We start from the raw sequence: 25,657 nt of genomic DNA, 5'->3' as shown, positions 1-25,657 counted from the left end.
GAGGCGCGCTGCCTGGGACCGCACGTCACAGACCGGGAGCGCGCGGCGGGGGTGACGCGGTTGTTGGGAGCGCGCGGCGGGGGGGGGAGGTGACGCGGTTGTTGGGAGCGCGCGTGCTGGTGGCGGCCTGAGCCATGGCTGCGGACTGGGACGAGATCCGGCGGCTGGCAGCTGATTTCCAGAGGGCGCAGTTCGCGAGCACCGTGCAGAGGTACCGCTGTGCCCCAGGCCGCTGCTCCCTTCCAGCAGCACAGGTCCCCTCTCTGTCACTGACTCCCCTTCCCCCAGTAACTGCAGGCCCCTGGAGGCCTCTCCCCTGTCACCAGTTGGGAGACTGTCTCACTGAACTTTTGTCTGGTTTATTGGTTATAACGCAGGGCCTGAAAGGTATCGCGTTGCTTGTCCCCCTCATCTCAAGTTTGTTTGAGGTTCATTGACCAGTGTGGAAAGTCCAACACCACCTCAAAGCTCTCAGTGAGCCTAAACTGCCTTAATGGAAGTGACAGCGGTGTCTTAAATTGTAACTGTTGTCTCAAACCCTGCAGGATAAGGCAAAAAATGTGAATGTTGGCGCCGCATAAATTAATTTGGAGTTTATGTCGCACCATATGTCAGCTGGGGTAATTTACATTTCTTGGATACGTAATAGCAATTCGTGTTCATAAAGTCTTTGACATTTTTAAAAAAACGCCGTGGAATTTCACAAGTATGTTACAGCAAAAAGTATGACACGAAAATGTGAACAAAATCTGAACAGGTAACTGGTCAAATAGGTTTTATGCAGTGCACGAAAGGAACAGGTGAGGTGCAGTTTTTCACCTGTTAGCGTCCCAACAGCTGAAGGTATAAAAATAAAAATCGAGGTGTGCATGAGCCATTGGGGAACAGATAGTTTAGGGAATTGTGGAGTTAGTGAAGATTGGAGAGGTAGGAAGCAGTGAAGTCATGGAGGGACTTGAAATCAAAATGTTGCTGGTCTAGTAACTAGTCTAGGACAGTTGGCACAGAAGTGGCAGATGAATGAAACTTAGTGTGATTAAGGTTATAGGCAGCAAAGTTTCAGTTCAAGCTGATGAACGGTAGAAAGTGAGAGATCAGCCAGGTTTGCATGTGCCTCAGTCACACATGAGGACTCAATGATATGGATGAAAGTTTCTGCACCAGACGAGCAGAGTTAGCGGTGAACCAGAAGGGGGCAAGGAAAGAGATAGCCAGACAGAAGTGAAAAAGGCTACTTTGGTATAGTGTCATAAAGGTCTACAGCCTTTTGAGAAAAAGAACCTTTAGCCCACCAATTCTGCTTGTCAAAAACAGCCACCTAACTATTTTAATCCCATATGTTTGCACAAACTAATTTTAACATCAAATTGTGAACAGGTTGGTTCACCCTCTGAGAGGAATGATACCAATCATCTGTCAACAGAGCTTGTCACTGATATATGGTATTAATCTTACCAGTATTTAACTGGATGAAGTTTCAACCCATCCAGTACTAATGTTGATCAAGCGATTTAATGACGATGGAGGAGTTAGAACTGGTGTTGCTGAGATTGAAGTGGGTGCCGTCAGTATAGATGTTGAAACCGCCGGACTAATTGGTGTCAACCTCATTAAATTTGCAATTTTTAATCTTTGGGAGCTGGATTATGTTCTAATCTAAATTATAAAGGAAATCAAATTCAGTTTGTTAGATCTGTGACGTAGAATTTCATCCATAGATGAAATTGAGAAGTCAGATTCAAAAATATTCATGTTGCTGGTACCATTTTTGTAAATATCAAGTTATGCACAAGTCTCTTTCCGATCTCATAGACTCCATCAAAACTTAAAATGAAAGTAAATCAGGTTAAACAAAGGAAAGCAGTAACTCACACTGTACTTCTTTTTAAGTTGTAATAAGTTATGTTTCAACTCCTTTAAACATAATTTTAAATACAAGATGAACAAAGACATTCTTTTATCTTTAATGTTTTTTTAATATCATATCACACAATAACTTTAGTTAACAAAAATCTGCTAATTTCAGATATAAAACTTAATAGTTAGCACCACCAGCCATTTACAAAAGAATGCAGAAGTATTCACTAACTGGAATCTTAAAAGGATAGTCTCAAACATTTGCGACTATATGCCTTACTTCTATATATATTACTAGAAATTGTTAATTAAAAAGTCAGTTCTTTTGAACCCTTAAACTTTGATCAAATCACTCCTTGACCTTCAAATTTCTATGGTATATGATCCTCGTTTATATAATTTGTCTTCATAAGTTAACCCTTGTAGTCCAGATATCATTCTGGTAAATTGACATTGTAATCCATCCAAAGCCAACGTGTGTCCATCCCAAGATGTGTCGCCTAGGTGTCATCTAACCAGACTTTTGCACAGATAAAATACAGCTTCAACCAGCTTCTATTCTGGTCCCTTTATGTCATGCTATAATTTTATGCTTTGTTTTATACAATTTACAATCCTGTTTAGCTTTGTGCTATTGGCAAACTTCAATATATAGCTTTATATCTTGTCACCTAAGTAATTAGTATATAATATAGTCAAGGTCCCAACATGTGGGATATCATTAGACATGTCCAGCTAATCTGACCTCCTGCTCATTATTTGTGCTGTCTGTATGTTGCCCCTCAGCCACTTTTAATAAACTGCCTTTAGTTTTTTCTCTTCATTTGAGAATGTGGGCTTCGCTGACTGGGCTGGCAATGATTGCCAATCCCCAAGTTCCCTTGAGAAGGTGCTAGTTTGCTGCTTTCTTGAACCTGAACATGGCATTTATTGTACACCCACCATACTATTAGGGAGCTAGTTTTATGGTATTAATCAAACAACAATGAAATAATGATATATTTCAACTCAGGACGGTGAGCAGCTTGGAGGGGCACTTGCAGGTGGTGGCATTCCCATGCATCTTTTGCCCTGTCTTTCCAGATGGTGGTACTTATGGGTTTGGATAGTGCTGTCTAGGGAGGCTTGAAGAGTTTTTGCACTGCATCTTGTAGTTGATATATACCGATACTACTGATTATTGATGGTAAAGAGAGCGAATGTTTGTGGATGTAGTACTATTTCAAGCAGACTATAAGATGTGAGTTACTAACTGCTGTATTCCTAGCCTCTGACCTGAACTTGTCAGCATAATATTTATATAGCTTGTTCAGTTCGGTTCAGTTCAGTTTCTGGTCCATGGTAAGCGCAGGATGTTGATAGCTGAGGATTCAGTGATGGTGGTGCCATTGAATGTCAAGGAGAGGTGGTCAGTACCTTGAACATTTGTGCCACACAGTTAGTTGCCACTTGTTAGCCCAAGACAGGATATTGCCCAGAGTCTTGCTTCATTTGGTCTGCTGTAGTAGCTGAGTTGTGAATGGTGCTGAGCAACTTAGAGTCATAGAGATGTACAACACGGAAACAGACCCTTCAGTCCAACTCATCCATGCTGACCAGATATGCTAAATTAACCTAGTCCCATTTGCCCATGGCCTATATCCCTCTAAACCCTTCCTATTAATATACCCATCCAGATGCCTTTTAAATGTTATAATTGTACCAGCCTTCAGCTTTCACCACTTCCCCTGGCAGCTCATTCCATACTCTCACTACCCTCTGTGTGAAAAGTTGCCCCTTGGTTCCCTTTGAAGTTTTTTCCTTCTCACTCTAAACCTATGCCCTCTAGTTCTGGACTCCCCTACCCTAGTGAAATGACCATGTGTATTTACCATATCCATGCCCCTCATGATTTTATAAACTTCTATAAGGTCACCCTTCAGTTTCTGATACTCCTAGGAAAACTATCCCAGCCTATTCAGCCTCTCCCTATAGCTCAAACCCTCCAGTCCTGGCAACATGCTTGGAAATCTTTTCTGAACCCTTCTAAGTTTCACAATATCCTTCCTTATCAGGAAGATCAGAATTGCACACGATATTCCAAAAGTGGCCTAACCAATATCCTGTACCACTGCAGCATGACCTCCCAACTCTTATACTCTGACCAATGCTGTATCCTTATGATTGAGGAAAGGTCATTGATGAAGCAGTTAAAGGTGGTTGGACATACCAAAGGAAATCTAGAAGCAGTTGTGGTGCAGTGGTAGTGCCTATACCTCGATGTCAAGGGGCCCATGTTCAAATGTTATAAGAACATATAAGAACTGGGAGCTCCAGGAGTGGACCATTTGGCCCTTCAAGCCTGCTCTGCCATTCAATAAAATCATGGCTGATCTTTTTGTGGACTCACCTCCACTTACCCTCACTTTCACAGTATCCCTTATTTCCTTTATTGTTCAAAAAAAATCTGTCTTAGCTTTAAAAACATTTACTGAAGTAGCGTCAACTACTTCACTGGGCAAGGAATTCCATAGATTTACAACCTTCTGGGTAAGAAGTTCCTTCTCAATTCAGCTACCTGATGAAGGAACAGTGCTCTGAAAGCTAGTGCTTCCAAATAAACCTGTTGGAATATAACCTGATGTGTGATTTTTAACTCTCTCTTATAAAGGATTTTATTCAGTGCTTTCTGGAATCTTATGTAAATAACATCCAATGATGTATCCTTCCTCACTACTTCAGTCTTCTCTTCAAAAATTGAATCAGGTTCATCAGGTGTAACCCGCCCTTTATAAATACATATGCTTTCTTTATGGCTGAAAGTTTTCATGACGTACAGACACATTATACTGAATCAAAAACTTGAGTAAGTTCATGACAGTGAATGTTCAGCTAACTAACTTATTGTTCTGTGGTTTAATTTATCATTCTCTGAAGTATTAGAGTGCCATGTTCAGTTTCCAACCTGAAGGAATGGGTCTAAAATGGAGTAAATTTTACAAGATTGTAGTTCAGGCATCTGCAGTGTTCTAATCTGCTTACTTTAACACCCTTGGATGAAAATCATCTACTTTTGAGGATATCTCAACTGTTAACATGTTTCAGGACCTGGAGTTGGGGAAACTGTTCAACATTTAATCATGAGACTTGCACAAAAATCCACTCAAAGGAACAGGGAACAGAGACTGGTCTTGTAATGAATTTTTAAAATTTCAAATGTTCAGTTGAAGCATTTGAAGAATTACTTTCTTTAATGTTGCTCCTAAAAGTCTGATCTCCTTTGCCTATGCCTGAAGGGCCACAATTGCAGTATGCTCACATTAGAGAATTGAGGGCATGGCCAGTTTTCTAGGCAGAAATCCATGCAAGTGAAACATTTGGTCAATGGACACAAAAAAATTAGGATAAGTTGTGCAAACTGTAGTTCTGCTGTAGTTAGACTTATCGGCAAAATTCCACAAGCTTCTAAGCCACATAAATAATTTCCATTCACGTTGCACCTCTGTTTGGGTGTATAGTTGTGGAGGAAAATTCCTACAGTCTTCTGAAATGATATCCAAACTTTATTAAGTATCATGCAATTTTATAGGACTGATGTTTCTACCGATGCATGTCTTTAAGAATATCTATGCTAAATTATGGAAGTAGTGTGCAATCTTTAATGCTTACTTCAAGGCTTATCGATTCGATCCATAATCCCATATACTTTATTGTGGTATTTGCTGATTTCTATGTTTTATGAACATTTTCTTAGACACTAGAATACATTGTTTAGTCTCTGAAATACCTGATGAAGGACTTTTGCCCAAAACGTTGATTTTTCCTACTCCTCTGATACTGCCTGACCTGCTGTACTTTTCCAGCACCACTCTAATCTTGACTCTAATCTCCAGCATCTGCAGTACCCACTTCCACCCTCTGAAATACATGGCTTATCCATATTCTTAAACATCAAATTTTATTTAATTTCTGCAGGTTATCTGAACGAAACTGTGTTGAAATTGTTGCAAAGTTGATAGCAGAGAAACAGCTGGATGTGGTACATACACTGGATGGTAAGGAGTATATCACTCCTGCTCAAATTGCCAGAGAGATACGGGATGAGCTTTACGTTAATGGAGGTGAGTTTTTCGATTTGCAGATAAACTGATAAATAAATAATTAGCTGAATTGTAGAGAGCTTTTATAAGATCAATATCACGTTAAATGTGAAAACCACTGTTGGGTAGTAGTGGTGGGAATTGGCCAGAAATAAAGTGTGGATAAGTGTATTAACTATTTTTACAGTTCTGTTTTGACAATGAATGGTATTTTCAGCCTTAAGCTTGTTGGGCCTCAATACATCAAATCTGAATCTAGGAATCTGAAAGTACATATCTAATTTGCTGACTATTAATGAGTGTGTCTATATTATTAGAAGCATTTTATAGGTTCTGTTCTATTGAAATCACCACAGTCACTCTATTTAAAAGGAATTTTACCTGAAAAAGTCACATTTTTCTCTACTTGTATATGTAGGTGGTATTCTGAAAGGAATATTATAAAGTCTGTTCAATGCTAAAAGTGTCCCATCTTGCCTTATAGTAATTCACTGTCTCATAACATTTAGGGTAATAAGGAATTTCCAGTATATTGTGCATCTATTTCACAATGTCATTTTTATATGTGTAATTATACTTTCTGATTCAAAGTAATAAAATCACATTAACTGTATTAGATATGGTCATTGAACTGTCACTTCCACATTTTAGTGTCTTTAAAAGGAATCTTTCTCAAAGCCTTTGTTCTAGCTTAATACTTTTGTCCGGAGTTCTCAGTTCAATTTAGATTCCACTTGCTCTTGATGCACAACATATTGAATACTCAAGGAGCACCAATACTGTTTGTCCCGTAATTGAACCATTTTCAATGAAGTAGCCTGAGCTAATGTTTATTTTAAATCTGGAATATTATCTGCTGGTTTCAAGCAGTTAATGCTTTATTATCTTTTCTCAAGATTTATGGTAGGATAAAAAGCTATAGGGCAGATTTCAGAAGTTTTATTTGGGTAACGTTTTATTTTATGAAACAATAAATCATGGGTAACCTTGTAGTTATTTGTTATCAACAATTATCAACACCCAATATAAGCATTTCCTTTATTTTTCAGGTAGGATAAATATCGTGGATCTGCAGCATGTAAGTATGTTTAATATTCAATTTTAGGTCGATAGAGGAAAAATTGCATATTCCGTATATCAAGATTACAGACACTTGTAAAACATCAAAAATACAATGGTTGCATGTTACCTACAATACTTAGAGAAATACTTTGGATTGCTTGGCTAAAAGTAAACGGAGCTTTCCTGAAACATAATATGAACATGCAAGCAAAGACTCAGGAATAGGTTGTACATCCCTCAAGCCCGCTTTGCTGTTAAATAAGATCATGGCTGGTCTGATTTCCGACTTAATTCTATGTATCCACCTACCCATGATAACCTTTTACACCCTTGCTCACAAAGACTTTATCCACTTCTGAGTTAACATAACAAGAACCTTTAAATATGTTTATGTCTCATGGTCAGTATATTTTTAAAAGACACCGTTGTGACATAACCACTACGTTAAAGTATATGAGCTGAGTGTATCAAGGTTTCCTAGTCCACTTTATCCAGGGATTACTTGAAGCATGACATTGCACTGGAAGCATGTCCCTCTGTTTTAAATTAATAGCTTTAATATCAACCAAGACACTTGTGTGACTGAAGAATTTAACATCTGCGCAGATTAGTTTGTTGTAAAAGTTTTTTGATTCCTCAATACCAGCCAGTATCTTGGGTTCAAAGTTTAGGAGAAGATTTGTATCTCGGATGCTTGTTGTTGTGGTTCTGTTCGTCGAGCTGGGAATTTGTGTTGCAAACGTTTCGTCCCCTGTCTAGGTGACATCCTCAGTGCTTGGGAGCCTCCTGTGAAGCGCTTCTGTGCTGTTTCCTCCGGCATTTATAGTGGCCTGTCTCTGCCGCTTCCGGTTGTCAGTTCCAGCTGTCCGCTGTAGTGGCCGGGAAATTGGGTCCAGGTCGATGTGTTTGTTGATTAGAATCTGTGGACGAGTACCATGCCTGTAGGAATTCTCTGGCTGTTCTCTGTTTGGCTTGCCCTATAATAGTAGTGTTGTCCCAGTCAAATTCATATTGCTTGTCATCTGCGTGTGTGGCTACTAAGGATAGCTGATCGTGTCGTTTCATGGCTAGTTGGTGTTCATGGATGCGGATCGTTAGCTGTCTTCCTGTTTGTCCTATGTAGTATTTTGTGCAGTCCTTGCAAGGGATTTTGTACATTACATTGGTTTTGCTCATGCTGGTTATCGGGTCCTTCGTTCTGGTGAGCTGTTGTCTGAGAGTGGCTGTTGGTTTGTGTGCTGTTATGAGTCCTAGTGGTCGCAGTAGTCTGGCTGTCAGTTCGGAAATGCTCCTGATGTATGGTAGGACTCATAACAGCACACAAACCAACAGCCACTCTCAGACAACAACTCACCAGAACGAAGGACCCGATACCCAGCATGAGCAAAACCAATGTAGTGTACAAAATCCCATGCAAGGACTGCACAAAACACTACATAGGACAAACAGGAAGACAGCTAACGATCCGCATCCATGAACACCAACTAGCCACGAAACGACACGACCAGCTATCCTTAGTAGCCACACACGCGGATGACAAGCAACATGAATTTGACTGGGACAACACTACTATTATAGGGCAAGCCAAACAGAGAACAGCCAGGGAATTCCTAGAGGCATGGCACTCGTCCACAGATTCTATCAACAAACACATCGACCTGGACCCAATATACCGGCCACTGCAGCGGACAGCTGGAACTGACAACCGGAAGCGGCAGAGACAAGCCACTATAAATGCCGGAGGAAACAACACAGAAGCGCTTCACAGGAGGCTCCCAAGCACTGAGGATGTCACCTAGACAGGGGACGAAACGTTTGCAACACAAATTCCCAGTTCGGTGAACAGAACCACAACAGTATCTTGGGTTCCAGGAGATAACGTGATTAGTGCCACATCAGATAAAACACCCTGATGGAGGCAACTGTTGTTGTTACAACTGCCTTTTCAGGAAGAGAGTTCAAAAAACCCTCCTATGAGTAAACATTTCTTCTCATTTTCATTTTAAGTCGGCAACCACTGATTTTTTTTTTCAAACCAGTGACGCTGGATCTAGATTCTCTCACTATAAGAAACACCCTCTCCACATACATCCGGCCAGGACCCTCAGAATCTTGTATGTTTCATGTAAGTCACGTCTTACTGTTCTTAACTTCAGTGCATACAAGTCTAACCTAAACAACAATTCCTCATAAGACAACCCATCCATTCCAGGTATTTAATCAAGTTAACCTTCTCTGAATTGCTTTCAATGCATGTACATCCTTTTTTCAGTAAGGTGACCAATACTGAACACAGTATTCCAGATATGATCATACTAAAGTCCTGTATAACTGAAGTATAATCTCCTACTTATTTGAATTCCCCTCACAAATTCTTGCATTCTGTTGACTTTATAATTAATTGCTGTATCTGTTAAATAGCCTTTTTGTGGTTCATGCACCAGACCACCCACATGGTTCTGCAATCTGTCACCATTTGGATTGTGTTGTTTTTATTAGATTAGATTAGGTTAGATTTCCTACAGTATGGAAACAGGCCTTCAGCCCAACAAGTCCACGCCGACCCTTCGAAGAGTAACCCACATAGATCTATTCCCCCACCCTACATTTACTCCTGACTAATGCACCTAACACTATGGGCAATTTAGCATGGCCAATTCACCTGACCTACACATCTTTGGATTGTGGGAAGAAACCGGGCACCCGCAGGAAACCCACACAGACACATTATAATGTAACATGTGCAAATAGATATAAACATCTTTTACATTCAAAAGGTGTATTTATCCCCAAGTATTTGTTGTCCTTCACTAATTTGTACTATCTAAATCTGTTACATTTTTTAGATTCTTAATGTGGATCTAACTCACATTGAAAGCAAAGCAAGTGACATTGCGAAATCAGACAGCAACATCCAATTTGTCTTGGGCCAGCTGATTGATGAGTAAGTATTGATAATCTCTGGTAAACTATTTTTAACCATCTTTTTTCCTGAAACAACCAAAGGATGTTTGTGAAGTAGCAATAATGAAAGTGAAAAATCATAGTAAGTTTTGCTTATTTCATCTGTAACTTAGACTTTCAATTGTTAATCTTTATGTAGCCATCTCCTAGTCAACCATCTCCATATTGCACACTGTCTCTTTTATGTTCCCTTCCAATTCATCTTTAAATTAGTTTGTCACCAAACCCATCATCCTTATCTTCTCAATGTCATTCTTTTTCAAGCTTCTGAATTGCCTCTCTTGTTCCATTGCCAACTTTCTCTTCTGAAGCCTTGCAATACATCTGTTCCCACTGTATACTTCTCTCTCCTAAGGGCTATACATTGGATTCTGACATGTTCAACATGCTGAACATACATGATTCACATTCCGTCTACCTGCAATCATGTTGTTATGCCTTCTTACATTCACTATCGCTTTCATTACTGTTTAACACTTCATTTTCTATCAATGTTTGTCCTCCACAATCTATCTTAATGAAACTATTCTCATAGTTTCATTTTTTTCAACAGAGGTAGCTCATCTCTCCCAATGTTAATCCCTCTCACATGATCAAACTCCATTACTGTGAACAATGCACATTTACAACATGCACTTTGTTTTAACCGGCACCTAATAAACCGATGCTCTTGATAAACCAGCAAAAATTATATACCTGAATACCGGACATTTGCTGTATTATCTCAAACACCACAATTTCATAGTAGTCAGTTGAAGGTGTAAGTGACAAGGCTATCTGTTGGTAAGTTTTGATAAAGTTATTATTTTAATGATTTATGATTAAATAAACTATAACAATGATGTATATAACCCTGTATTATGTTTCTATTACTTGATTTGCGTTTTTACATTGATAATGTGCAACAGAAGTACTTAATCATCCAGAACACACTTGGTCCCATAGATGACAACTAAGGAAAGGTTTGCTGTAATAACATGAGAATGACATGTTTAAAGACTCAAGCAGTGAAACCAAAAAAAATGCATGTATGCTGGGCCAATATTGGAGAAAATGTTGATGAAATGTTTTGTCACCCCTGCTCATGTAGGAATTGAATATCCATAAGAATATGAAGTAGCAAGAGGGACTCGGAGAGGTAATTTCAGTAGGAGGGCTCCAGGACACTGAAACCACAAGAAAGGGCAAATAGAGGATGAGGCATAAAGAGCCAGAGATAGAATGCAAAGTTTGGGGGTGCATGGTACTTGACTTGTTAAGAGAGATTGCAGAGGTGTCAGGGCCATCAGGGGTTTTAAATGGAAGGATTCAAATTTTAAATTTGTGCAGTTGGGCAATGGAAACCATATTTATCAGTAAACATCGTGATGAACAATTTGGACTTACAATGCAAATAGACAAGAACTGTGCAATTTTGGATCAGCTAAAGTTTTACAGGAGGTGGCAGTTGGGATGCTGAGCCAGGAAACATTGGAGTAGTTGACTGGAGCTGACAGTAGCATAAGTATGTAAGGTTTATTTTCAGTGGTACAAGAAGGATGGATTCCACCTAAATTAAGGGGACTAATATACTGGCAGGGAAAGTTGCGAGAACTGCTCTGGAGGATTTAAACAAGTAAGGTAGGGATGGGACCCAGAGAGATAGTGAGGAAAGAGATCAATCTGAGACTGGTACAGTTGAGAACAGAAGTGAGTCAAACAGTCAGAGCAGGCAGGGACAAGGTAGGACTAATAAATTAAACTGCATTTATTTCAATGCAAGGGGCCTAACAGGGAAGGCAGATGAACTCAGGCATGGTTAGGAACATGGGACTGGGATATCATAGCAATTACAGAAACATGGCTCAGGGATGGGCAGGACTGGCAGCTTAATGTTCCAGGATACAAATGCTACAGGAAGGATAGAAAGGGAGGCAAGAGAGGAGGGGGAGTGGCATTTTTGATAAGGGATAACATTACAGCTGTGCTGAGGGAGGATTGTCCCAGAAATACATCCAGGGAAGTTATTTGGGTGGAACTGAGAAATAAGAAAGGGATAATCACCTTATTTGGATTGTATTATAGACCCCCTAATAGTCAGAGGGAAATTGAGAAACAAACTTGTAAAGATATCTCAGCTATCTGTAAGAATAACAGGGTAGTTATGGTAAGGATTTTAACTTTCCAAACATCGACTGGGACTGTCATAGTGTTAAAGGTTTACATGGAGAGGAATTTCTTAAGTGCGTACAAGACAATTTTCTGATTCAGTATGTGGATGTACCTACTAGAAAAGGTGTAAAACTTGACCACTTCTTGGGAAATAAGGCAGGGCACGTGATTGGAGGCAGATGTTCGCAGGTAAAGGGACGGCTAGAAAATGAGAAGCCTTCAAAAATGAGATAACAAGAATCCAGAGAAAGTATATTCCTGTCAGGGTGAAAGGGAAGGCTGGTAAGTATAGGGAATGCTGGATGACATAAGAAATTGAGGGTTTGGTTAAGAAAAAAAAGGAAGCATATGTCAGGTATAGACAGGATAGTGGTGCCACTATTTAAGAAGGGTTGTAAAGACAAGCCAGGGAACTATAGACCGGTGAGCCTGACCTCAGTGGTGGGCAAGTTGTTGGAGGGAATCCTGAGGGGCAGGATGTACATGTCTTTGGAAAGACAGGGACTGATTAGGGATAGTCAGCATGGCTTTTTGCATGGGAAATCATGTCTCACAAACTTGATTGAGTTTTTCGAAGAAGTAACAAACAAGATTGATGAGGGCAGAGCAGTAGATGTGATCTATATGGACTTCAGTCAGGTGTTCGACAAGGTTCTCCATGGGAGACTGATTAGCAAGGTTAGATCTCATGGAATACAGGGAGAACTAGCTATTTGGATACAGAACTGGCTCAAGGGTAGAAGACAGAGGGTGGTGGTGGAGGGTTGTTTTTCAGACTGGAGGCCTGTGACCAGTGGAGTGCCACAAGGATCGGTGCTGGGTCCTCTACTTTTTACCATTTACATAAATGATTTGGATGCGAGCATAAGAAGTACAATTAGTAAGTTTTCAGATGACACCAAAATTAGAGGTGTAGTGGACAGCAAAGAGAGTTACCTCAGATTACAATAGCATCTGAACCAGATGGGCCAATGGGCTGGGAAGTGGCAGATGGAGTCTAATTCAGACAAATGCGAGGTGCTGCATTTTGGGAAAGCAAATCTTAGCAGGGCTAATACACTTAATGGTAAGGTCCTAGGAAGTGTTGCTGAACAAAGAGACCTTGGATTGCAGGTTCATAGCTCCTTGAAAGTGGAGTCGCAGGTAGATAGGATAGTGAAGAAGGCGTTTGACATGCTTTCCTTTATTGGTCAGAGTATTGAGTACAGGAGTTGGGAGGTCATATTGTGGCTGTACAGGAGATTGGTTAGGCCACTGTTGGAATATTGCATGCAATTCTGGTCTCCTTCCTATCAGAAAGATGTTGTGAAACTTGAAAGGGTTCAGAAAAGATTGACAAGGATGTTGCCAGGGTTGGAGCATTTGAGCTATAGGGAAAGGATGAACAGGCTGGGGCTGTTTTCCCTGGAGCATCGGTGTCCTTAGAGGTTTAGAAAATCATAAGGTGCATGGATAGGATAAATAGACAAAGTCTTTTCCCTGGGATTGGGACTGAACAGGCTGGAGATGTTTTCCCTGGAGCATCGGAGGCTGAGAGGTGACCTTATAGAGGTTTACAAAATTATGAGGGGTATGGATAGGGTAAATAGGCAAATTCTTTTCCCTGGGGGTGGGGAGTTCAAAACTAGAGGGCATAGGTTTAGGATGAGAGGGGAAAGATATAAAAGAGACCTACAGGGCAACTTTTTCACACAGAGGGTGGTACGTGTATGGAATGAGCTGCCAGAGGAAGTGGTGGAGGCTGGTACAATTGCAACATTTTAAGAGGCATTTGGATGGGTATATGAATAGAAAGGATTTGGAGGGGTATGGGCCGAGTGCTGGCAGGTGGGACTAAATTGGTCGGCATGGACAGGTTGGACCGAAGGGTCTGTTTCCATGCTGTACATCTCTATGACTGTTTGACTCTATGTTTTGTCATCATCAGTGAGTGGCTCCGGTCAAGCCTCTCTGTTGAAAGGTCTTGGTTTCTTAAGGTGGGTGATGTCATTTCCGGTTCTTTTTTCCGAGGGAATGTAGATAGGATCTAAATTGATGTGTTTATTGATGCAGTTCTGGTTAGAATGCCGTGCTTCTAAGTGTGTATCCTAGGGTGTGTGTGTTGTTCTTCCTTGTAAGTGTTTTTTTACAGTTCTTGTGTGGTATCTTGTAAATGCCATTAGTTTTGCTGGTAGTATCTAATGGATCCTTAGATCCACAGACCAAATACTTAACTTCAGAAGCAATCATTCCAACTCCCACAAACTGAACTGCTTCAAGACATTTTTTCAACAATCTACATCACACTGCAGCACCCAGGAACTACAAAAGCAGAAGAAAATTATCTATACAATGTTATCTGAAGAAACGGATACCCAATAAACAGAAACAAACCCAAACAAGCAGACAACACGACCAAAAACTATAGCCACATTACTTTACATTAAAGACATATCAAAAAGGATTTCCAGACTCCTTGGCATCATGATAGCCCACAAACTACCAACATTTAAACAGCAACTACTGAGCCGAAAGGATCTATTAGATACCACCAGCAAACTAATCTCATTTACAAGATACCATACAAGATTTGTTTAAAAAAAAACACTACATCGGACAAACTAGCAGGATACATGAACAGCATCTGGCCACCAAAAGACACGGAGTAGAGTGGTGCTGGAAAAGCACAGCAGTTCAGGCAGCATCCGAAGAGCAGGAAAATCGACATTTCGGGCAAAAGCCCTCCATCAGGAATACAGGCAGAGTGCCTGAAGGGTGGAGAGATAAATGAGAGGAGGGTGGGGATGGGGAGAAAGTAGCATAGAGTACAATAGGTGAGTGGGGGTGGGGATGAAGGTGATAAGTCAGGAAGGAGGGTGGAGTGGATAGGTAGAAAAGAAGATAGGCCAGTAGGACAGATCATGGGGAGGGTGCTGAGCTGGAAGTTTGGAACTTGAATGAGGTGGGGGAAGGGGAAATGAGGAAACTGGTCTACATTGATGCCCTGGGGTTGAAGTGTTACGAGGCAGAAGATGAGGCGTTCTTCCTCCAGGCGTCGGCTGGTGAGGGAGCGGCAGTGAAGGAGGCCCAGCACCTCCATGTCCTTGGCTGAGTGGGAGGGGGAGTTGAAATGTTGGGCCCACAGGGCCTTCCACATCAATCCACACCAGATGGCCTCCTCCTTTAGAGACCGCAATTTCCCTTCCCACGTGGTTAAAGATGCCCTCCAACGCATCTTGTCCATATCCCGCACCTCTGCCCTCAGACCCCACCCCTCCAACCGTAACAAGGACAGAACCCCCCTGGTCCTCACCTTCCACCCTACCAACCTTCGCATAAACCAAATCATCCACCGACATTTCCACCACCTCCAAACGGACCCCACCACCAGGGATATATTTCCCTCCCCACCCCTTTCCACCTTCCACAAAACCCTTCCCTCTGTGATTACCTGGTCAGGTCCACACCCCCCAACAACCCACTCTCCCATCCTGGCACCTTCCCCTGCCACCACAGGAATTGCAAAACCTGTGCCTACACCACCTCCCTCACCTCCATCCAAGGCCCTAAAGGAGCCTTCCACATCCATCAAAGTTTTATCAGCACATCCACCAATATCATTTATTGTATCCGTTGCTCCCGATGCGGTCTCCTCAATGTTGGGGAGACTGGACGCCTCCTAGCAGAGTGCTTTAGCCTCTGGGACATTCGCACCAATCAACCACACCACCCTGTGGCCCAACATTTCAACTCTTTTCCCCCCCCCCCCCACTCAACCAAGGACATGGAGGTCCTGGACCTCCTTTGCCGCTCACTCACCACCCCCCAACACCTAAAGGAAGAACGCCTCATCTTCCGTCTTGGATCACTTCAACCCCAGGGCATCAATGTGGACTTCACCAGTTTCCTCATTTCCCCTTCCCCCACCTCACCCCAGTTCCAAACTTCCAGCTCAGCACTGTCCCCATGACTTGTCCTATCTTTTCCACCTATCCACTCCACCCTCCTCTCTGACCTATCACCTCCATCCCCACCCCCACTCACCCATTGTACTCTATGCTACTTTCTCCCCACCTCCACCCTCCTCTCATTTATCTCTCCACCCTTCAGGCACTCTGCCTGTATTCCTGATGAAGGGCTTTTGCCCGAAACATCGATTTTCCTGCTCCTCGGGTGCTGCCTGAACTGCTGTGCTTTTCCAGCACCACTCTACTCCAGAATCTGGTATCCAGCATCTGCAGTCATTGTTTTTACCCACCAAAAGACACGACCCACTATTGCCAGTTTCTATACATACAGACAAAGGAGGACACCACTTTGTCTGGGACAACACACGCATTCTAGCTCAGGCAAAACAAAGTCACGCACTTAAAGGCATGACATTCTAACCAGAACTCCATCAATAAACACATCAATTTAGATCCTATCAACCTTCCCTTGAAAAAAAACCGGAAATGACGTCACCCACCTTAAGAAACCAAAATCTATAATAGAGAGGCGGGACATGCCACCAGCATTTCACTGGAGACTGTCACTGATGACTGTTCATCAGAGCTAAAGTGAAGTGTAGAGGGGACAGCGTTTATGGTATAGTTTGGGGGGTGGGGGGGTGGAGTGTAGAGTACTGACGGAGAAATTATGTTGATAGTTCAGATTAAGTGATTGGAATGTGAGTGTGGCAGAATAATGGTGTGTCTAACTGCCAGACTGGAAAGAATAGACAGTCCCACTGGTTGGGGGAGAGGGGAAACAATGTAACAAGTAAAGCTAATAGAAAGGGAGAAAATGGGAGTTGGTTCGCAATTTGAAGATGTCTGACTCAATATTAAGTCCAGAAGGCTGTGAAATGCCCAATCTGAAAATGAGATATTGTACCTCCAGTTTGCGCTGTGGTTCACTGGAACACAGCAGCATGCTGAGGACAGACACATGGGCACGAGCATGTTGTGTTAAGATAACCAGCTACCAGAAGGTCAGGGTCATGCTTGTGCACAGACTGGAGGGATTCTGCAAAATCATCACCCAGTCTGCATTTTGTTTCTCCAGTGTGAAGTAAGCAACACTGGGTGCAGTGAATACAATACACAAGATTGAAATGCTGCTTTATCTGGAAAGACTGTTTAGGCCCTTGGATGGTGAGCAGGGAGGAAGTGAAGGGGCAGGTGTTGTACCTTCTGTGGTTACACGGGAAGGTGCTGTGCAGAGGAGGAAGGAGTTGAGAGCTCTCGGACCGTTCTGGTGGGGAATGGTAGTATAGAGGGATTGGGCGTCCATGGTGAACAGGAGACAGTTAGGACCAGGGAACTGGAAATTGTCAGTATGATGGAGGGCATCAGATGAATCGCAAATGGAGAGAGGATGGGGTCAAGGTAGGCTCAGCTTGGAGCCACACAAGTATTCTAATTTAACCAGAGATTGTGATGGAGCATGAGAATTGAGACTGCATTAAAGACTTTGTTGGCTGGGTCAAAGAAAATGGCTTCGGTCTTTCCATTATTTGCTTTAGTGAGAGTGCAATTTGGGTAAGATGTGAAGCAGTTCACTATCACTTGCTTATCAACATTAAAAGCAAACATAACCTCAACAGATTTTCTCTTCACTGTTCTACTTTAATAACTTAAATATTGTGAACAAACAGCTTTGAGGAAAACTGAAGGTCAAAATATCTTGTGCTGCGTTTGTTGCAACTCTGATGCAAGAAGCAGACTTGGAAAAGGAGATATCGGTTGTAGAGCATGCAAAAAGGATGATGATTATTGGGCCATGTTTGGCACGGAGATAGTATGTGAACAGTAAATCATTGTTCTTCAATCAGGCAGATTGTTTCTAATTGTTCACGATGCTCCCATGGGGTGGAGCAGGCAGTATTCACAACTTTTTTTTTCACCCAATGGTAAAATTACAATATATGTACAAATTCCTTTTGTCTACACCTACAACATACCTTGCAAGAACTGTAACAAACACTACATTGGACAACAGGCAGAAAACTAGCCATCGGGATACATGAACATCAACATGAACAAAATGACATGACTCCGTCTCACTAGTATCCTTACATACCGATGAGGAAGGACACCACTTCGACTGGGATATGACATCTATCCTAGGACAAGCCCAACAGAGACAGCACGAGACCTAGAAGTATGACATTCCAACTGGAACTCTATCAAAACACACATTGACTTGGATCCCGTTTACCACCCCTGAGAACAATAACAGGAAATGACATCATAAGAAATTATGTCACCACAGGAAATTACATCACCAATCCTAGGAAACTGATACATGTAAATAGAAAGCGGGCTACACCATCAGTGCTTCATTCGGAGGCTCGCTGAAGATGTTACCTAGTATGGTGATAAAACGTCTGAAGATGAACCTTCCAGCTCAGCGAGCAAACCTACATCCAGAACCTCAACCTGAGCTACAAATCTTCTCAAAACTTGCTAACAGAGTCCTGTGCATTAATACATGTGGCTACATGTGTAAATGTATTACACCCGAGTCTGGTTGATAAGCTTAAATTGATTTCCAGCATAGTTCTTAGCACAAGCCATATTATTTGATATTTATGTCTAATAGCAGAATTACATGAAATGGTGGACCTATGGTTCTGAGGATTGCAAGTGCAAGTTGGTTTGATGTGCCCAGTGCATAGTCTGTTGCAAACAACCAAAAGGATATGTTGGCTGATACAATTTGTCAGTCTTTAGCACATATAAGCTATATAATACCAACTATTTGTTGCACTTCCATACCAATGCTGTCCCACTCAATCAGCATCATCTCATGTTGTATAAATTTATATTCCCTTTTCAAGCCTGCTTCTTAAGCTTTAGTCTCGATGTGCAAGAAGAAAAGTTTCGATATCTCATCTCCTGTTCTTCTTTTGAACATTTTAAATTCACCACATGGCTTTGGTATATATTCTCAACAGTTCGAGAAATGTGTTTGTTTCAAGTGTCTGTTTATCTGCTGTCGAATGATTATTTAAAATAAATAGATTGAGATATAAAGACGGGGTAATTCCGGTTTCACTTAACCAGAACCTACCTGGATCAGATGGCTGAAGAGGTAAATGACCGACTACAAGAAGCTGGGCAGGTGACTATAGCAGAGCTATGTAAATTGTATGACCTTCCAGCTGACTTTTTAATAGAGGTGAGTAGATATTTTCCATTGCAGTTAAGTTATTTGAGGCAGTTGATGTATAGTATTAAGGAACTGGGTCAAGCTCTGACATTTTCTAGTGATTTTTTTTTTAATTCCGCAGGTTTTCGAAGTAATAAAACCAAGACTACCTTAATTATATTGGTTTTGAGTAGCCAATTATAAAAGGAATGTTCCAACAGGAACAGTTGTTTTAATAAGCTGTAAAATAATTTATTCTGCCATTGAGTGGAGAACCAGCTTTATCATGTCTGTTCCTTTAAGCATAATAAATAGCCCTAAGTTGATATAGCTTCAGGCCAGTTACAGAGTAATTATTGCTCTTTAAATCTGGAAATTCCAAAAAATCTGTGGCTGTTATGACTAACCAGATTAAGTCTGATATGTAATTGTTTATAAGGTAAATGTTTTCAAAGTTCTCTGGGCTACCTGATCCCAAATTATCTTCAAATCCAGGCAGGGCATTTTTTTTCCTTTTGCTCCGATGTAATATGCTTTTGCAGAATTTGCAGTTATAGTGATGGCAAAAATCAGCAACCTGTCTGACCCGTGTGATCAATCCTAGCTGATGTCAGTACTGGACAAGTCCGATTCCCCAGATTGAAATCTACTTGCCAGATCATGTTTTATTTTGTCTTGATTTTAATAAAGTGGTCTCTAACTAAAATGTAAGAACGTAATGCTGCAGATTTTGCTTCAGCAATAAAAGTTTATCAGCAATAGAAACAAAGATAAAATATAATTAGCCAAACTATCTACTTATAAATTCAAAGATTTTAAAACACAGAGTAAAAGTATAATCCCATTTATCCTAAAACACTTCTTTATAAATTGGAAAGGAAAAGCAACAGCTTTTCAGTCGAATCCTAAAACACACTATGCACAGTATCCAAAAGCACCACTTATACAATGCTCACACCCATGTCTCGGTCTTTAGCATCTCAGCAGGTTCACTGCCATCTTCTGAACATCCATCTCTTACTGACTGCTGGTTTTGGCACAACACTCCCATCTCAAAAACTAATTTTTAAAAGACTCTGCTTGGCAAACGTAGCTTGTTATTGACTATCAGTGTCTGCCACCCCAAATGAAAATGTACTATTGCAGCTTTTTGCCAGTTGCTGCTGGATCTGCCTGTAAGGTTATTCTGTTCCTGCATAACGCACACCTCTGACTCTCTATGGACCTTCCTGTTCTAAAAGTGAATTTTCCAGCCACTTCAAAACATCAAAAGAATTTTAATATTCCCTCCCTCTCAGAGGTATCTGATGGACCATGTGCAGTGCACGTCCACACAGGCCTAGTACAAAGGGAAATAAGTCCAGACTTTAATAGCCAGAACAAATCAGCAAGTAAGCTTATAAGTCATAAGTGAAATTATGTGCAAGTGCATACTGGAGCTGAGAGACAGAGATCGAGAGGGAAGAGACACAATCTCAAATTCAAGCAGAGCAATCAGTGGCAAACAGCACTGGAGGTGTGATCAGAGCCAAAGATATCAACCATGTTACCTTAAAAGTAATAGAACTTTATAAACTTAATCTGCAGTTAGACTTTCGGAAGGCAACAAACTCTGCTGTTCATATTATCATATTCCTGACCTTGTTTTAAAAAAGATCTTTGACTTAATGCATAGCAAAGTTATGATCAAATAGTATCTAAATCTCTCACTTTCTGAAATGCATTCAACAGTTATTTTTGAGAAATTCTGCAGCTGTGAAATATGAGAGATTGTCTCTGTCTATGTTTAGCATTTGTATAATGGTATTTTTCTCTCTAAATTTAAAGGCATTATCAGTACGCCTAGGCAGAATTATAAATGGACAGATGGATACCTTTGATCGAGGAGTCATCTTTACTGATGCTTTTGTTGCTCAGCATAAAGCACGGATTCGTGGACTTTTCAGTGCAATAACCAGGTATGGCTCATTATTATAATCTTCTCTTCATTCAATTCAGATAAGAAGTTAATCAAGTACTGTTCAGGTTAACCCTTGCAGCAAGGCTATAACAGGAAAAAGTAATAAAGGTGAGATGTGGTTATTCTAATTATTAGGCATGGATCAGTTTATTGAAACATATTTTATATTAATGCGATCAAACCTAGCACTTCCTTGTAATGTAAGTACCAACAATGAACAATTATTGTCGTGAAAATGTTGTCTGTTAAGTAGATGACTACCAATTTTACATCGGTCATTTTAAATTGTCAACTATCAGTACTGGATGAGTTCTAAGGTGTCAGTGAAATTGGGGAAGGTATAATGTCACGTTTATTTTGTAATGATTGTGTGTTGGAGAGAACTCCCGTTGCTACTTCTATTGCTCTGGTGACGTAGTTCAAAAAGGAATGCCCTGTCAGCAAGGAACAAAGAATAGTTTCGTCTTTTCAGCCTTTTTAAGCTATCAGTTTGAATTTTCAAAGTTTGTGAGAAGATTTGTAGCTTGGGTGCTCATTGTTGTGGTTCTGTTCGTGGAGCTGGGAATTTGTGTTGTAGACATTTTGTCCCCTGTCTAGGTGACATCTTCAGTGCTTGGGAGCCTCCTGTGAAGCACTTCTGTGATCTTTCCTCCGGCATTTGTAGTGGTTTGAATCTGCCACTTCCGGTTGTCAGTTCCAGCTGTTTGCTGCAGTGGTCGGTATATTGGGTCCAGGTCGATGTGCTTATTGATTGAATCTGTGGATGAGTGCCATGCCTCTAGGAATTCCCTGGCTGTTCTCTGTTTGGCTTGTCCTATAATAGTAGTGTTGTCCCAGTCAAATTCATGTTGCTTGTCATCAGCGTGTGTGGCTACTAAGGATAGCTGGTCGTGTCGTTTCGTGGCTAGTTGGTGTTCATGGATGTGATCGTTAGCTGTCTTCCTGTTTGTCCTATGTAGTGTTTTGTGCATTCCTTGCATGGGTTTTTGTACACTCCATTGTACACTACAACGGAGAATTCACCACAAAGGTATACAGGAAAGCCACACACACAGACCTAGTCCTAACCTACGAAAGTAACCACCCCAACATACACAAAAGAAGTTGCATCAAGACACTATTCAAAAGGGCCACAACACACTGCAGCACACCAGAACTGCAAAAAGAGGAAGAAGAACACCTATACAATGTATTCACCAAAAACGGATACCTGCGCAATTTCATAAACAGATGCCTAAGGGAAAGACAACGGAATGAGGACATGCCGCAACCCAAAGGACTAGCCACACTACCATACATCAAGAGCATTTCTGAACTGACAGCCAGACTATTGCGACCACTTGGACTCATAACAGCACACAAACCAACAGCCACTCTCGGACAACTCACCAGGCCAAAGGACCCGATACCCAGCATGAGCAAAACCAATGTAGTGTACCAAATCCCATGCAAGGACTGTGCAAAACACTATATAGGACAAACAGGAAGACAGCTAACAATCCGCATCCATGAACACCAACTAGCCACGAAACGACACGACCATATATCCTTAGTAGCCACACACGCAGATGACAAGCAACATGAATTCAACTGGGACAACACTACTATTATAGGACAAGCCAAACAGAGAACAGCCAGGGAATTCCTAGAGGCATGGCGCTCATCCACAGATTCAATCAATAAGCACATCGACCTGGACCCAATATACCGACCACTGCAGCAAACAGCTGGAACTGACAACCGGAAGTGGCAGATTCAAACCACTACAAATGCCAGAGGAAAGATCACAGAAGTGCTTCACAGGAGGCTCCCAAGCACTGAGGATGTCACCTAGACAGGGGACAAAATGTCTACAACACAAACTCCCAGCTCGGCGAACAGAACCACAACAGTTTGAATTTTAATGATTTCTTTAACATCTCTACACCAACTAGTACTTTGCATCTGTATTCACTATAGAAAAGGATAATATAAGTACAGAGATAGTGAAGCTCTGAAATACTTGAACAAATTAACATTGACGGAAGTGGATCTAGAAGATGTGAAAGTGATTATACCCCAGGCTCAGATAAAATATATATCAAGCTGCTGTAGGAGACAAGGGGGGAGATTGAAGGGGTTCTGATAGGATTTGAAATTATTTTCTGATCACAGGAGTGATGCTAGTGTACTGGCGGACAGTGAACATGGTACTATTATTCAAGAAGGGTGGTAAGGATTAACAAGAAAAGCACAGGCCAGTGAGTCTAACATCCGTGTTGGTGAAACTATTGAGAAATCAATAAAGGGCGTAATTAATCTCCACTTGGAAAGGCATATATTGATCAAGAATAGTTAACATGGCCTTGCCAGGGGCCATCCTGTCTAATAAACTTGATTGACTTTTTCAAGCAGGTGACTTGTGTAGAATAGGGGTAGAATGGGAATGCGACAGATAGATGAAGGTGGGGGTGAAAGTGATAAGTCGGGCGGGGGGGGGGTGGTTGGTTGGGGGGAGGCGGTGGAGGTGGAGCAGATAGATGGAAAGGAAGAGGGACAGGTAGGACCATACAAAAGGACAGTGCTGAGTTGAGAGTTTGGGACTGGGATAAGTTGAGGGGAATGGAAATGGGAAAAGTAGTGAAATACACATTGGAACCCTCCAACCACACAGGATCATGTGGAAGATGAGGCATTCTTCCTCCAGATGTCAGATGGTTAGGGTTTGGAGACGGACCAGTATGTCCTTGGCAGAGTGATCGTGGGGAGGTGGTTAAAGTGTTCAGCTATAGGGCGGTAGGTTTGGTTGGTGCGGGTCTCCCAAAGATGTTCTCTGAAATGATCCACAAGTTGGTGTGATGTCTCCCCAATGTAGAGGAGACTACATTGGGTGCAACCGGTACAGTCGATGACCTTTGTGGAGGTACAGGTAAATTTCTGTCAGATATGGAAGGATCCTTTGGGGCACTGGACAAAGGAGAGGAGGTAGGTGTTGGCACAGGTTTTGCACTTTCTGCGATGGCAGGGGAAGGTGTCGGTGGGGAGGGTGGATTGGTGGGGGTGGGGGTGGGGGCGGAGTGTGGACCTGACAAGGGAGTCACAGACTGAATAGTGTCTCTGAAATACATGTAGGGAGGGAGCTATATCTCTGGTGGTGGGGTCTGTTTGTAGGTGGTGCTAATGGCGGAGGATGATGGATTGTATCCAGAGGTTGGTGCAGTAAAAAGTGAGGACTGGGGGGTTCGGTCCTTGCTGTGGTTAGAGGGGTGGGGTTCAAGGATGGAGGTGTGAGAAGTGGAGGAGATGGCTGGAGGACATTGTCAACCATGTGGGAGGGGAAATTGCGGTCTTTGAAGAAGGAGGCCATCTACTATGTTCTTTGGTGGAATTGGTCCTCCTTGGAGCAGATGCAGTGGAGGCAGAGGAATTGGGAATAAGGAATAGCATTTTTACAAGAGGCAGGGTGAGAGGAGGTGGGTTTGTAGTGGATGTCAGTGTTCAGTCCGTCGCCGGAAATGGGGATAGAGAGGTCCAGGAAGGGGTGGGAGATGTCTGAGATGATTCAGGTGAACTTGAGGTCAGGGTGGAAGGTGTTGGTAAAGTTGATGAAATGTTTGAACTCCTTTGTAGGAACACGACGTGGTGCTGATACAGTCATCGATGTACTTGAGGTAAAGATGGGGAATGATGCTGGTGTAGCTGCAGATGATAGATTGTTCCATGTACCCGATGAAGAGGCAGGCATAGCTGGGGCCCACGTGGGTGCCCATGGCTATCCCTTAGGTTTGGAGGGACTGGGAGGATTGGAAGAAGTTGTTGAGGGTGAGGACCAGTTCAACCAGTTGAGTGAGGGTGTCAGTGGAAGGTTACTGGTTGGGACAGTATGAGAGGAAGAAATGGGGGGCTTGAGGCCTTCGTCATGGCAGATAGATGTGTACCAGAACTTGATGTCCGTAGTGAAGATAAGGCGAAGGGGGCCGGGGAAACAAAAATCGTGGATGGTGTCCCGAGCATAGGAGGTGAGCTTCTGGACTAAGGGGGACAGGACAGTGTCTAGGTATGCAGAGATAAGTTCGGTGGGGCAGGAGCAGGCTGAGACAATGGATCAACTGGGGCAGTCAGGTTTGTGAATCTTGGGTGGAAGATAGAATCGAGTGGTGTGAGGTTTCCTGACCATGAGGTTGAAGGCTGTGGGTGGGACATCCCCTGATGATTGTGGTTGAAATGGAGGACAACCTTTGCTGAGGAAAGGCCTCGCCTTTATTAATCAAGGCCTTGAGTATAAGGAGGTCATTATGGAGCTGTTTATCTCACAGCTAGATGACAGTACAATCCTTGTCACTACATCATAGGATATGACTGGACTAGTGAGGTTACAAAGGCGACTCAATAGAATGTCAGGTGTATAGGCAGGGAATGTTTTCCTTTGAGAAGAGAATGATAAGGAGGACCTGACTGAGAGAAACAAAGTTTTGAGGAGTGAAGACAGGCA

At 42.0% G+C, this 25,657-nt stretch overlaps 1 protein-coding gene across 1 annotated transcript in view; it reads left to right on the top strand.

The window, feature by feature from the left end:
• Positions 1-46: 46 nt before the first annotated feature.
• Positions 47-25,657, top strand: part of ufl1 (UFM1-specific ligase 1) — a 62,172-nt gene continuing 36,561 nt past the window's right edge. The window contains exons 1-6 of the mRNA XM_072554999.1: positions 47-211; positions 5,812-5,957; positions 6,986-7,014; positions 9,845-9,942; positions 19,142-19,256; positions 21,054-21,184. Coding sequence (XP_072411100.1) covers positions 135-211; positions 5,812-5,957; positions 6,986-7,014; positions 9,845-9,942; positions 19,142-19,256; positions 21,054-21,184 — 596 coding nt within the window. The 5' untranslated portion in view covers positions 47-134. The remainder of the gene's footprint in view (positions 212-5,811; positions 5,958-6,985; positions 7,015-9,844; positions 9,943-19,141; positions 19,257-21,053; positions 21,185-25,657) is intronic.

The sequence above is a fragment of the Chiloscyllium punctatum genome, chromosome 3 (assembly GCF_047496795.1).
Source record: "Chiloscyllium punctatum isolate Juve2018m chromosome 3, sChiPun1.3, whole genome shotgun sequence".
NCBI lineage: Eukaryota > Metazoa > Chordata > Chondrichthyes > Orectolobiformes > Hemiscylliidae > Chiloscyllium > Chiloscyllium punctatum.
This window is presented reverse-complemented; position numbering and strand designations above follow the sequence as displayed.